The 14,577-nt window shown below is 35.2% G+C and overlaps 1 protein-coding gene across 1 annotated transcript; it reads left to right on the top strand.

Annotated features, from left to right (window-relative positions):
- Positions 1-1,127: 1,127 nt before the first annotated feature.
- Positions 1,128-7,698, top strand: LOC108736186 (juvenile hormone esterase). Its single transcript, XM_025981394.1, has 10 exons — positions 1,128-1,312; positions 2,207-2,344; positions 2,590-2,740; positions 2,803-2,994; positions 3,053-3,237; positions 3,292-3,630; positions 3,958-4,108; positions 5,963-6,255; positions 6,313-6,463; positions 7,304-7,698. The coding sequence occupies exons 1-10, from the start codon at positions 1,187-1,189 to the stop codon at positions 7,597-7,599; spliced, it is 2,022 nt and encodes a 673-aa protein (XP_025837179.1). The 5' UTR covers positions 1,128-1,186; the 3' UTR covers positions 7,600-7,698.
- Positions 7,699-14,577: the final 6,879 nt, after the last annotated feature.

Raw genomic sequence — 14,577 nt, 5'->3', positions numbered from 1 at the left:
AAAAGGTACGCATTTCTTTTTCACTTTTACCTTTTTTTTACAAGGTGGAAGTGCATTCGGCTTCTTCCCGGTAGGTACTTGTTACATCCACACTAGATCAGCTGAGCGACGTTAGTCGCCTAGATCCAGGCCCGTAATGAAACAAATTGTACGTTCAAATTTACAAAGACGATTTGCGAGTTCAATTGTCACTGGATTGAAAAATTGTATATTACTTTTTTGTTGTATTTTGTGTCAGGAATAAGCCATGTTTTTTTTTTAATTATTATAACTGGGACACCCTGTATATAATTTGTTGTATTTAGTTGCCTGTAAGAACAGGATTATTTTGTATTTTTGAAGTGAAACTTTGGGCTCGATGAAAGTACAATCTCAAGGCCATGAAACGAAAAGAAAAGAAAGGCGCGCATGCGCATATCGGTATTACAGTCAGCTGTTAGTGACCGGCATCTCATATATTATAGTATACTGTATATTCACTATACTATAGTGCTAAATTAATATTTTGGTTATATCTGGGCAGTTATTTTACTGTGGGTGTATTACACTTAATGTTTATTTAACATCAATTCATCATCATAAGGTCATCAGTCCTAAGACTGGTTGGACACGTACCTCCACTCTTTCCTATTCTGAGCTAAAATTGCCATTAGTATAAATTACCTAATAAATTATACGATTTCTACGGCAAATTCAGTCATTTACAATCGAAAATTGTAATTTTTGCGTTCCCATGAAAATTTAGTTTTCTCCGTTAAACAAAAATTCTGAAGCATTATAATAGCGGCGGGTATTATCAATCCCTATCGCCCTTTGAAGAGTACAAAAGGAATAAAAAACAAATGTGGAATAGGCCAAAGTTCTTATTATGTACATAGATATATCAGTATATGTATTATTTATTTAGCTTCTATAACAAAGTAAAAACAAAATAAATCACAGCTTCACTGTTTTAACAAACAATACATATTTAGAGCAATTTTATATCCAAAAATGTGGTAAATACTTATGTATGCCTGTCGTATTAAGCATGAAAGGTTGTAGTCTGATATTTTTATCGGTAAAGGAGGATTGTGCGCAGATACGGTAAATTATACCAGTAAATAAGTATATAAATTGAGTTATATCATTATTTGTTGCACTTTCTATCTAGTTGGTTACGTTTCTACATACATGGCAGTGTAAGATGATTACTAAAACTGAACAAGGACTTCTACAGGGTCGGGAAGGTGTTGACTACGATGGGAACAAATATTTTAGTTTTCAAGGAATTCCATACGCGAAACCTCCTCTTGGAGAATTAAGATTCAAGGTAAATACAATATCTGTAAATTACTGTAAAGACTCTTGTTGCTTTTTCATTCGTAAAACTAAAAGTAGCATTACAAAAAATCTAAATTACTAATATGTGCGACAAAAACGAACATCTAATAATACTACTAATAAAAGCTTTTTCTAATTGCAAGTTAATAATAAGTTAATAACCAAGACCAAGATTAAAAGTATTTGAGCAAGGTCAAGACTATTTCAAAGTGGTAACTTGAGCACTATCGGCTGGTAGTATTAAGTTAATATGCGAAAATAACTCCTACTGGATATATTCACCAGACGACAGCTTAATCGAATCTACCTGCCCTTAAGTTAAAGGGAATTTTTACTTAACTTATAATTTAATTTTTGTGCCAAATAAACTCTTGTCTTTTAAAAGGTATTTGCACATTAAAAATTTATTTACATACTTATGAATAACTAAAGGAAAGAAAGATGTTCCTGTTTTGCGCTAAATGATATTTTTATTGAACATCTTATTTTGTCAGAAGAACCTACGGAGAAAAATAATCAAATTTCGATAAAAAAAATCAATGAATAAAAATAAACTGATCTGACAACGTTGATTTTGCTGGTTAACGTGTGATATGGAACTGCTTTCGAAAAATTAATTACTTATTGAATTAATAATTATATATAAACGGACATACAATTGCATCATTTGCTTGAAATTAAGTGTCATTGTAATTTACGAATACACTTATCACTAAGTAATATAAGTTTTTAATCATGCTGCAACAATATTTTTCCATTTTCTAGGTCACACGTATTATTTAGATTATTACGTGTCCATTATGACACATTAATTAATAGTCTTAAAGGAAAAACATTATTATAAATGTCGATAGCGTAGACAATTTGTCAATTATCCTTTCAGGCTCCGGAACCTCCTGCTCCTTGGTCAAATGTACGAGATGCAACTAAGGAAGCAAGTATTAACCTTTCGAAGAATTTTATGACCAAAGCATTAGAAGGATCTGAAGACTGTCTATATCTAAATGTATTTTCAAATAATGTGAGTTATTAATAAAATATTTGTTCCAATATAAATTATCTACCCTTAATTTATGATAAAGTAATACCATGCACTTGCGGACAACAATATGCTTATTGCTGGAAGTTAAGGATAGAAGCAAAATAAAAACGTGATCATCAGTGTAGTTAAGTCATTATGGATTAAGGCTAGAAATAAAACTATTTTTTAAAATTACATTTCCACAATCTTCGTTTTTCAACTAATTGTGGTTAAATTGATTTAAGATCCCAAGTGAAGCACTTCAACCTGTGATGGTATGGGTTCATGGAGGTGGCTTCTTGTGTGGTTCTGGTAACAGCGACATGTACAATCCGGAATATTTGCTTACCCAAAATGTTGTTGTTGTGACCTTTAACTACCGCTTAGGTATTTTGGGTAAGCGATAACAAAACCAATGGGTTGATTTAGATACATTTCACCTTAATATTTTCTTGTAGGCTTTCTCGGTTTTGAAGATAAATCTTTGGAAGTTCCCGGAAACGCTGGTTTAAAGGATATGGTGATGGCATTGAAATGGGTTCAAAAAAATATTTCTCAATTTGGTGGTGATCCGAACAACGTTACCGTTTTTGGGCACTCAGCGGGATCCGCAGCTGTGAATTTTCTAATGCTTTCGCCAACAGCAAAAGGCAAAAATTTTCGTTTAGTTAACTGTTGCTTTTCTAACGTTGCCATTATTGTTGATAGGACTTTTCCACCGGACAATATTACTAAGTGGAACTGCAACTAGCTTTTGGGCAATTGGAGTCAAGTGCGCTCAACAAATTGCGTCTACTTTGGGATGTTCAAGCTCGAATGAGCGTGAAATTTTGGACTTTCTACGGAAGCAGGACGCAGAAAAACTAGTAAAAGTACAAGATATTCTAAAAGATGTAAGTGCATAATTATTCAAAAATTACGATCCGTAACTGATGATGTTATTTCAGGAAGTTGTGCCTGCAAAACCCAGATTTTATTGTCCAAGTGTCGAAACACCAAATCCAACAGCGTTTATTACGGAAAGACCTCTGGATTTATTAAAATCAGGAAATTTTATTAAAGTTCCTGTGATGCTTGGATATACATCAGAAGAGAGTATATTTTTTGAGTTCTTCCAAGAGATCATGAGCTCGCACAAATTCATAAATTTGGAAGAAACGATTCCGTACGACTGGGGAATTAAAATGGGAAGTAAAACATCGAAGTTGATGGCCAATGAAATCCGAAAATTTTATTTTGGCGACAAAGACCCTTCTGCAAACGAATGCACACAAAATCACTATACAGTATGTCACCATCATTGTATTTAGAGCACACCCTCATTGTTCTCAATCAACTTTAAAAAAAGGAGGTTCTCAAATAGACTGCTTCTCTTTTATATGTACTTTACGCGATTTCTTCGCCAATTGTGAACCGATTTTAATGATTCTATTTTTATTAATGAATTATAATAAATCGTTAATATCTCAAGGTTGCTCCCATTTACATTTGAAGAAAACATTCCACTTCTAAAGGTCGATGACTCCTTGTTTTAAATTTCTGGTTTAATTTTATAAATACATACTGCTCAAAGTGTTCAAATTATAATGTTTATGCGTTATTGTGTTTTTTAGCTTTCATCTGACGTGGCAATTACGAAAGACGTTTATCTGGTGACGAAATTATTAAAGACAAGTGCTCCGTCTCAACCCGTCTATTTGTACAGGTTTTCCGCAGACACAAAACTGAACTGCTTCAAAGAATTAGTAAAATCGACTGTATCAGGTAAGATTACTGAGACACACAATATTTATTGTGTACAGATATATAAATAACGTTTCCAAAACTTATTATAATAAACCCGGAATAGCATGTAGATAATATCTTAGCGTGGTGTAACTTCTCTGTGCATTATCATTGTCGATAGATGTTTACATCTGACTTGTTCCTTATCATCATAAGGTCGCCAATCCTAAGACTGGTTAGACACGCATCTCCACTCCTTCCTATCCTGAGCCAATCTTCGCATTTCCCTAAAACTAGAACATCCCACATCCTTCATAATTTGCGAACAGTAATCTAACCTAGCTCTACCTCTACTCCTCTTAACTCATGTTTTTGCCTATAATATGTCTCTAACTAGGCTTTCATGCTTAAGAAGGTGTCCTACCAACTTATCTCGCCTATTTCTTATTGATTTCCATAGAGTCCTCTATTCTCCTATTCTTTCTAATACCTCTTAATTTTTAACCTTCTCTTTCCACGGTATCATCATCATTCGCCTTTAACACTACATTTCGAACGCTTTTAGCCCACCGTCTATGTTTCGCACCCGTACAGCGCAGCACTCCAAGCATACACCTTTAATAACATTTTTCGAATTTTTAAATTCGCGAGCATAAAAGTAAATTCCTTTTATTGAAGGTGACTCGATCCTGCACTATCCTCTGCGTATATCCCTGCTACTCCTTCCGTCCTGACTTATCTGACTTCCTAGATACCTAAAATCAGCCATTTCTTATAATTATTCGTCTCCTATCTTTATATTCCTACCTTTGCTTCCCCTGCATACTAGTATTTTTGTTTTACATTTATTTATTTTCATACAAAACTGTTTTGTCAATACCGCTTCAATTTAATGTAAAGCTATCTCTAACTCGTCCTTGCTAGATGCTAATACTGCTATATCCTCTGCAAATATAAGCATATTTATCTTTTGCTTCTGTATATCTATCTCCGCAGTTCTACTGCCTTTAATGATGTTGATAGCGTCTTCAATGTACAGATTAAAAAGTTGAGGTGACAGTGTGTATATTCTTACTTCTCCACGTTGCTCCTCCAACTCTATAACTGCCTGTTGCTCTTTATACAAACTAAGTATCACTCTTATATATCTCTGTAACTCATCCATACATTTTTAAGTATATTTAACATCTTGTCCCATTTAACATTGTCAAAAGCTTTTTCTAAATCTACGAATCCCATGCTCGCGCTCTTCCTTTTCTCTGTCGTTTTCTCTATTGCTACCCGTAAAGCTACCCTCTTTCCTCTATTTCTTCTAAACCCAAATTGATCTTCCCCTAATAGTTCTTCCGCCCTTTTTCCCATTCTCCTCTGTACAATTCTAGTTAAGATTTTTGAACCAAGGGAAGTTAAGCCAATTGTGCTAAATGTCTCGCAGCTATCCGCGCCTCTCTTTTTAGGTATGGATACTACCACATTCTGTTTATATTTCTCCGGGACTTTTCCCGTCTCGTAAATGAGATTAACTAGCTTAAACATACGCTCTCTAACCTCTTGTCTTACATGTTTTAAATTTTCCGCCTGTATCCCATGTATACCTGGTGCCTTATTATTCTTTAAGTTTCTTAATGCTATATCGAACTCTTCCTTCATTATGGGATAGCCTAGTTCATCTATCTCTACACCGTCTTCCTTTTCTAATATATATGTCTTAACTCATGGCCTGCGTATAGGTTTTCTAAGTATTCTTTCGTTGTTCCTACAGACATTAAAATGATAATATTTTGCAATGTATTTTACCATCTTTAAATATGTATTTAGACTATGTAAATTGCTATGCAACGATTGAATGTTCTTCCTTTTTATTGCGTTGGTTTTAGAAATATTGCGTTGCAGGTGTTAGTCACGGTGATGAGCTACCTTACATTTTCAAAACGTCCCTGAATCCGGATATTCCTCCTGGAAGCATCGAAGACCGTTGTATTCGTAGAATGGTGAAGCTGTTCACAAATTTTGCGAAAACATCGAACCCTACTCCTGTTGAAGATGACGAATTAATCAATTGGGAGCCTGTTCATAATAAAGAAGCACCAAATTGTTTGGAAATCGGAAACGAGTTGAAATCGCTAAACGTTATCCCAGAGAACGATCGACTAAAGTTCTGGGAAACATTGAAAGAAATGAAATTCTAANATACTGCTCAAAGTGTTCAAATTATAATGTTTATGCGTTATTGTGTTTTTTAGCTTTCATCTGACGTGGCAATTACGAAAGACGTTTATCTGGTGACGAAATTATTAAAGACAAGTGCTCCGTCTCAACCCGTCTATTTGTACAGATTTTCCGCAGAAACAAAACTGAACTGCTTCAAGGAGTTAGTAAAATCGACTGTATCAGGTAAGATTACCGAAACACGCAATATTTACTGTGTACAAATGTATAAATACCGTTTTAAAAACTTATTATAATAAACCCTAAATAGCATGTAGCTGATATCTTAGCATGATGTGGATTCTTTTTGTATTATCAATGTCGATAGACACTTACACCTGACTCGTTCCTCATCGTCATCATAAAGTCGTCAGTCCTAAGACTAATTGGACACGCACCTCCACTCTTTCCTATCCTGATCCAGTCTTCGCATTTCCCTAAAACTAGAACATCCCACATCCTTAACTATTTGCGAACAGTAATCCAATATAGGTTTACCTCTACTCCACTTAACTCATGCTTCCGCCTCTAATATGTCTCTGACTAGGCCTTCATGCTTGAGATGGTGTCCTACCAACCTATCTCGCCTATTTTTTTATTGACTACCATAGAAGTTCTTCTCCTATTCCTTCTAATACCTCTTCATTTCTAACCTTCTCTATCCACGGTATCCTCATCATTCGCCGGTAACACCACATTTCGAACGCTTCTAACCTTTTCTTGTTTCGCACCCGTACATCGCCGCGCTCCATACAGACACCTTTAACAATCTTTTTCGAAATTCTAAATTATTCGTTCGCGAGTATAGAAGTGACTTCTTTTTATTGAAGGCTACTCGACCCTTCGCCATCCTCTGCTTTATATCCCTACTACTCCTTTCTACTTGTCACTACAGACATTGAAATCGTAATATTTTGCAATATATTTTACCATCTATAAATATGTATTTAGACTATGTAAATTGCTATGCAACAATTGAATGTTCTTACTTTTTATTGCGTTGATTTTAGAAATATTGCGTTGCAGGTGTTAGTCACGGTGATGAGCTACCTTACATTTTCAAAACGTCCCTGAATCCGGATGTTCCTCCTGGAAGCATCGAAGACCGTTGTATTCGTAGAATGGTGAAGCTGTTCACAAATTTTGCGAAAACATCGAACCCTACTCCTGTTAAAGATGACGAATTAATAAATTGGGAGCCTGTTCATAATAAAGAAGCACCGAATTGTTTGGATATCGGAAACGAGTTGAAATCGCTAAGCGTTATCCCAGAAAACGATCGACTAAAGTTCTGGGAAGCATTGAAAGAAATGAAATTCTAAATTTCACTACTTTTTCTGCTTATACTTATCAAATAAATAAGTAAATGTACAAAATTCTAAAACATTCGTTAATATACGTACTTACGTACTTTAATTCTTGGTGGGAACTCTCGTTAAAAGTTAGATACTTCCTACAGTAGTTTTGTAGGCCATTGCCTAATTGATGATGAAGAGCTGGGCATTTCTGCAGTGGTCGAATTCTGGTTGCAGCCAGACGAAGACCCCCTCCCCCTTTTAGTTTTAAATCACTTTTTGCAAGCAGAAGGTTGTGAATATAGTTCGAAAAAGCTCAAATTTCCCTAGAGAATATTGATTACGTGACGAACAAAGAAATCGTAAACTACCCCAATAAAAACTTCTGTACTTTTTTTATTAATGTCTTAATTGAATTATGTACATTATATTTAGTTTTTTAAAAATCGTATTATATGAGACTCGTCAAGGCGAGTGTAACTTATTCATAATTCATGAAGAAATTGGTATAACAATTATAGTATAGTAATAAAAGAAAGAGACACTGTGCAAACTGATAAAGTGTTGAAATTTTCTTCAATGGAAAAATTGTAAATTGGTTTAAGAAATCAAACGATTATTCCGTTCAATAATATATGTATCTGAAGAACAGGAGACGTTTCGACCCGAAAAATGTTTGGGGTCCTTTTCAATCCAAAAAAATTTTAAATTCTTAAAAAAAACTGGATTTTTAAAATGTTACATTATTTAATTTTAAGTTTTCGATGTGATTGGAAAAGATGTCTATCCGTCTACACGAATAGCCGAAAAGAATAAGGATATCATTCTCTTCCTTGTGATAGGTATATGGTTTAGTAGATTTAATGTTCCAATAATAAATATATAAAGTAAAAGATTTAAAATTTGGACTTTATAATCCAAAACCGGCAAAATTAAACTGAAGTTAGTATCTATTATAACACTACACATATCGCCATCTACTGATATTTTTTGCCAACTGAAGTATTTCTTTGATTTTTTTGCAAAAACAGAGTTTCAAGACAATTTTAATTTTATAATTTCCATATTTTTATCATTTTGAAGATTAAAATCCGTCTGANGCAAAAAGATATGTGTAATTAGTTTTTACATTAAGTCTAGATATGTCTAGGTATGCTATTCCAACGAAACAGTTGGATATTTTAATATGAAGGATTCATTTGTAAGTTAGGGTATCGTAAATGGCTTAATGCGCGGTGCAATTGGGCCTGTATTTTCCATCTTAACGCATATTATGCTATTTTTGTTCCGAAATAACGACAGAATAAAATCTGGTCGTTTTATTTTGTATTTTATTGCGCGCTGTGCTCCTTAAGTCGAGCGTTTGGCGAGGGTGAACGTTCTCTCCCCCTAATAGACGACATTTATCAGGTTTTTGCCCCCTCGGAAAAAGAGCACAGTCACCCACTCGCGACTTGAGATCGAAACAATCCCACATGGTAAGTTAAACAAATAGTCGTGCGTATTCGACTTTTAATTTCCTTTGAGCTAACGACTTTACTTTATACCTGTCCTTGTGCTTTAAAAATTGCCTCGAAAATTGCGACTTGGTTCGCTTGTTGTTCTGCGAAGGGGCTCTAAGGGTTGTTTTTGCCCGACGACGAGGACGCAGGGGGTTTCAAACCCACGTCTACGTCGCATCAATCTACAATGTTACATGCGACAAGATGTTAAATATACTTAAAAATGTAGGGATGAGTTACAAAGATAGGCAGTTACAGAGATGGGGCTGCAATGTAGAAATGTAAATATTACGAAGAGAGTCAGACAGGGATTCGCACAAACAGTCAACTATAAGGATAGATATACAGAAGCAAAAGATTAATATGCTTAGATTTGCAGATAATATAGCAGTATTAGCATCTATCAAGGAGGAGTTAGAGATATCTTTAAATAAAATTGAAGCGGTATTGACAAAACAGTATTGTATGAATATAAATAAAAGTAAAACAAAAATTCTCTTATGCAAGGAAAGAAAAAGTAGGGAAAGAGCGAATATAAAGATAGGAGACGAGAAATTAGTAGAAGTGGCTGAGTTTAAGTATCTTGAAGTCAGGACGTAAGGAGTAGTAGGGATATAAAACAGAGGATTGCGCAGGGTCGAATCGCCTTCAGCTAAAAGAAGTCGGTTCTATGCTCGCGAATGGTTAATTTAAAGATTTAAAAAAGTTTGATAAAATTGTATGTTTGGAACGCGGCGCTGTACAGGTGCGAAGCATGGACGGTGAGCATGGCGGAAAAGAAAAGGTCAGAAGTGTTCAAAATGTGGTATTACAGGCGAATGATGAGGATACCGTGGATAGAAAAGATTAAAAATCAAGAGGTATTGGAATGAATAGGATAGCAGAGGACTCTATGGAAGTCAATAACAAATAGGCCAGATAGGTTGGTAGAACAACTTCTCAGGCATAAAGGCCTAGTCGGAGACGTATTAGAGGCAGAAACAGGAGTTAAAAGGAATAGAGGTTGACCTAGAAAGGGATTAGTGTTCGCAAATAGTTAAAAATGAGGATTGTTCTAGTTTTGGGTAAATGCAAAGATTAACTCAGGATAGGAAAGAGTGGAGGTGTCCAAGCAGTGTGCACTATCATAATATTATTTCTTTCTAGTAGAAGTGCCAGACGTCTTTATTTTCATTTAATCCCAATTTCCACTAAACTATATAACCTCTTTCGCATAAAGCCCACTTTCTGAATCCTTGCAGGCCAGAATAGAACATGACAACGCATTTGCTATGCTTACTTAGGTACACAGTAACTTTGATCACGAAAGCAGAAAAGTGAACGGAGATGAAAATAACTCCACTTAAACTCCGGTAAAAGCTGTTTAATACTTCTTTAACGAAAAGTTTGATGAAAACCCCCACGCCCTATTCTACCTTTGTCAGCAAAAAATAAGGGACATATCATAGAATTTTGATAGTGTGTAACGATCCACCGACGCAGTTTTCGGTAGGTGGCTGCTACTCAGGGCCGGACTACAAAATAAAATATTACTCTGGTGATCGCATCTTACTAATTCACAGCAATTTTTATTTTTATTTCATATGAAAATAATGTTTATTATTTTTGACGTGACAACGTCTTATAATTCGATGGAGCCGGCTGCACGCACGAAAAAACATTACTCATGCGTCGTTACCTCGCTCTGAGGCGTTCCATTTAAGGCTTGAAGTGCAAGCGAGAGCGCGGAACGAGCGACAAAGAGGCACAATCGGCCTCCGCGTTCGGCAGCGTTCGACATCTGTCTCTCTCCTACTTGAGTGAGCGAAGCGTCCGCGTGGACAGCTGCTATACAATAATACATTTACATGTTTTCGTCAAATATGAAGTGCAGTGAAAAGTGAATGTGGTGTCAAACCATTCCATCAGTATTTTCTTATGACGTTATCACGTTCAACTATCGTCAGTAAACCGACTTTACAGACAACCGATTTTTTAAAATAAATTGTTAACAATAAGTTGCCATTACCTCATAAGTTTAACGAAAACCTGAAAAGTATCTAGACTTCTGGTCCAGTACTGTTTATATGTATATCCTCCCCAATTTCCGTTTTTGCTTCAAACTAATTAATTTTCTCATGTTTAATCATGACCTGCCACTAGGTGTACATATTTTCTTGCTTAACTATTAACGAACATTCTTAGGCAAATGACACATGGGAGGCTGTAATAACATTTCATGAATAATGCATCTTACTCTAATGTCTCATTTTCTCTCTTGCTTCAGCCAAGAAGTTTCGTCAAAAGATTTTGTTGAATATTTCATACGCTGATGTAGTTTTATCATCAACAGTTTTAATGCATCGTTAGCAAAACGGTCTATGTCAAAACAATCCTACGATTAGATAATCAACGAGAAAAAATTACTTTGTTCCAAAAGATTTCGAGAAAGCCGCCCAAATTTTAAAAGCTTGTTGTGACTACAGTTGTTTCGTTTGGAAATGTAGACACAACGTTTTAGGCGGACAAGAAAAGCTCATTACTTGTTACTGGTGAAAATTTGTTCCCCACTTGAACACATTAAATGAATTACAGATATAGCTATTAACAAAAAAAATCATTAATTTTTGAAACACTTACATATTATCTCCCTACTTAGTACTTATACCTATATTGGATCATTATTTTTGGTTGCGGGTTTTTTCATGGTATTATTATTTCATTTTTGAATTCTGCATCGAATTTTAACTATGTTTCGTATAGAACAAAATAATTCGAAGTGGTCTCTGTTCCGTCGAAACTGCCAGACGCGGATCGCGATTTCGATCTTTTTGGATCTGCGACGCGCTGATGAGATCCAAAAAGATCGAAATCGCGATCCGCGTCTGGCAGTTTCGACGGAACACAGACCACTTCGAATTATTTTGTTCGATTATGGTAACGTGCCTATCACGTTGAGGTGAGCTACGCCGGGATTCGTTTCAGCAAGTAGATATCCATATTTTTAAATGGACCTTGTTGGAGCATATGTAATCCTCAAATGTAGCATCGTACTACAGATGGCGCTCACCACGCCATTTGTAGTATTTTCTGTTTCGTATACATAGACCACCTACAACATTGCATAATACCCAGATTAACTGCGCTTTACTTAAATGCTAAGAACCCAAACATACGAGCAGATTCGGTATGGTTCCAACAAGATGGAACCCCCCCCCCCAAATTTCCGCCAGTAGTATGATATTACCTTAACAATATTTTTCCAAATAGATGAATCGGAAAAAGAGGCGTTGTTAAATAAAACCTAGGTGTCCAGACCTGATTCCACTGGATTTTTATCTATGGGGTTATCTGAAATCTAAAGTCTACTTGAATAAATCGGAAAATATTGAAGAACTGAAGAACAAAAGTAGAGTTGAAATACAACAAACCCTGTCACAAACCTTAACTAAAGTGCTACGAGACTTTCAAGATCGACTTGCTTATTTTTGGAATATTAAAGGTCAGCGATTTGAACATTTAATGAAATAATTTGTTGTTCTACTGTTTGATAACTTTTTGAAAAACAAATCCCCTCAATTTTAAATGTATTTGCTGCACCCTACACGTCTTCCTAAATTTGAAAGGAATCATTCATAAACTTATCGATAACAGCTGACTTTAGACAAAGAACATGGTGCGTGAAACAGTTAAAATTCGAAAGAATTCAAAAAAAGGATCAGAAAAGAAGTGTTTCTATTTGAAAAAATAAAGTCTGTGGTAGTCTGCGCCACCCTGTATACGTGAATTTACCATGAAGAAGGGTAAATCAAATTTAAACCGGAATTTTGTTCTGGTGAACTACACATATAGTGACAAGAGTGAGCCGTGACCTTAGGACGTTATTGATAAGGATGTCTAAATTGGATCCCCATCCTGGTTCACTTCTCATAAACATCTTTCTTGTCAGAGCACGCGGTTGCGAAACGGATCGTTATCAATTTTCTCAAACATAAAGGAATAAAACCAACCAGTGGTGATGAAAATGGAGAAAGATGGATGACAGTACCCGCTAAATGCCACTGTCATGTCAAGAAAAGAGAAAAGAGGAAGATGGAGATTCCAAAAACGTATGCTAAGAGAAAGAGCCAGAGATCATAAACTAACATTACCAAAACACCTGCAGAAACCAATGTTAAAAAGTCTTGATAGACTTACGAAGAACCAAACGATCGTTGTAGAAGAATGGATGAAAAATGACATCGTTATAAAATTTGCTTTCGTTCAGCTTAAACCTTTGCTGACTTTAACAGAAGAGGAACTTCGTAGTATTGTTTCTAATCTTCCGAAAAAGAAAAAAGTATAATGGATTTTCAGGTGGGGATACTATTTTCGAGATTTCGCAATCGCGACACCATTTGATGTAAGCCGTCAATATTTCTTCCGAAATAGTGATCCAGTTGGCTACTTTGGAGCTTCTGAGATTCATTACAACTATTACGGGTATGTTTACAAATAAATCCCTTGGGATGACTCCTGCGTTCAAGTAACAAAAAATTCTTGAAATTTAATTCATCCTCGTACCAAAATTGAAAGATTAATAAGTTTTCTGCTTTTACAACGTATTGCTTTCTATATAATGGCGGTGAAAATTAACAAAATTTTTAAAATTGAAACCTAATATTATTTTTGATAAGTATGTAACTAAAAGCCTTTCAAACCTGAAAACTGAAACTTGGGTGCCTAACGTTCAAACATACTTTTTTCTTTACTCATTGTCAATTACATATTACGTATAAGTAGCACAGCACTAAACAATCAAGCCAGTATTCATAATTTTCTACATTTAAATTAATTGATTCAAGCTTCATTTGAATTCATTATTTAGTGTTTTGTATCGTGTTTGCTTTAAGTTTTATTGAACTAGTTTAATTATGATATTTGAGAACAAGGGCGTAGGCAAAGTTTTATTGAAGGTTGTGGTTTTATTTTCAGGAATCCAATTGCTATATTTGAACAGTAAGCATGCAAAAACCGTTCAGTTTGTCTTCAGTCTTACGTAGATCTCCCCCACGTCGATCCAAATAGAACTTCTTCACCGTTTTTTGCACAACCACTTGAAATTCAAATTGACAATTACTACTGAGGGGCATGGTCTAGAGGTTTATATGGACCATTGCATTGAAAAAGCCAAAAGTTTTAAAAAACTTTTTTACTGACAAGATGCTAGACAACTGATAGATTTTATACGGTAGTTGAAGATAAAATACTATGAGAAAAAGTTCAATTCTGAGAAGGAATTCTCTAAAAGGGTCTCAGGGTAGATCTTTCGATTATGAGTGATTTTCTAGGTGAGAATATAACGAAATAGAAAACAGTGATTGAACATAAAGATATCTACTTGCTGAAACGAATCCCGACGTAGCTAACCTCAACGTGATAGGCACGTTACCATAATCGAATAAAATAATTCGGAGTGGTCTGTATTCTGTCGAAACTGCCAGACGCGGATCGCGATTTCGATCTTTTTGGATCTCATCAGCGC

The sequence above is a fragment of the Agrilus planipennis genome, unplaced genomic scaffold (assembly GCF_000699045.2).
Source record: "Agrilus planipennis isolate EAB-ADULT unplaced genomic scaffold, Apla_2.0 scaffold100, whole genome shotgun sequence".
Lineage (NCBI taxonomy): Eukaryota > Metazoa > Arthropoda > Insecta > Coleoptera > Buprestidae > Agrilus > Agrilus planipennis.
The sequence above is the reverse complement of the archived record's forward strand: the minus strand, read 5'-3'. Positions and strand labels throughout refer to the sequence as shown.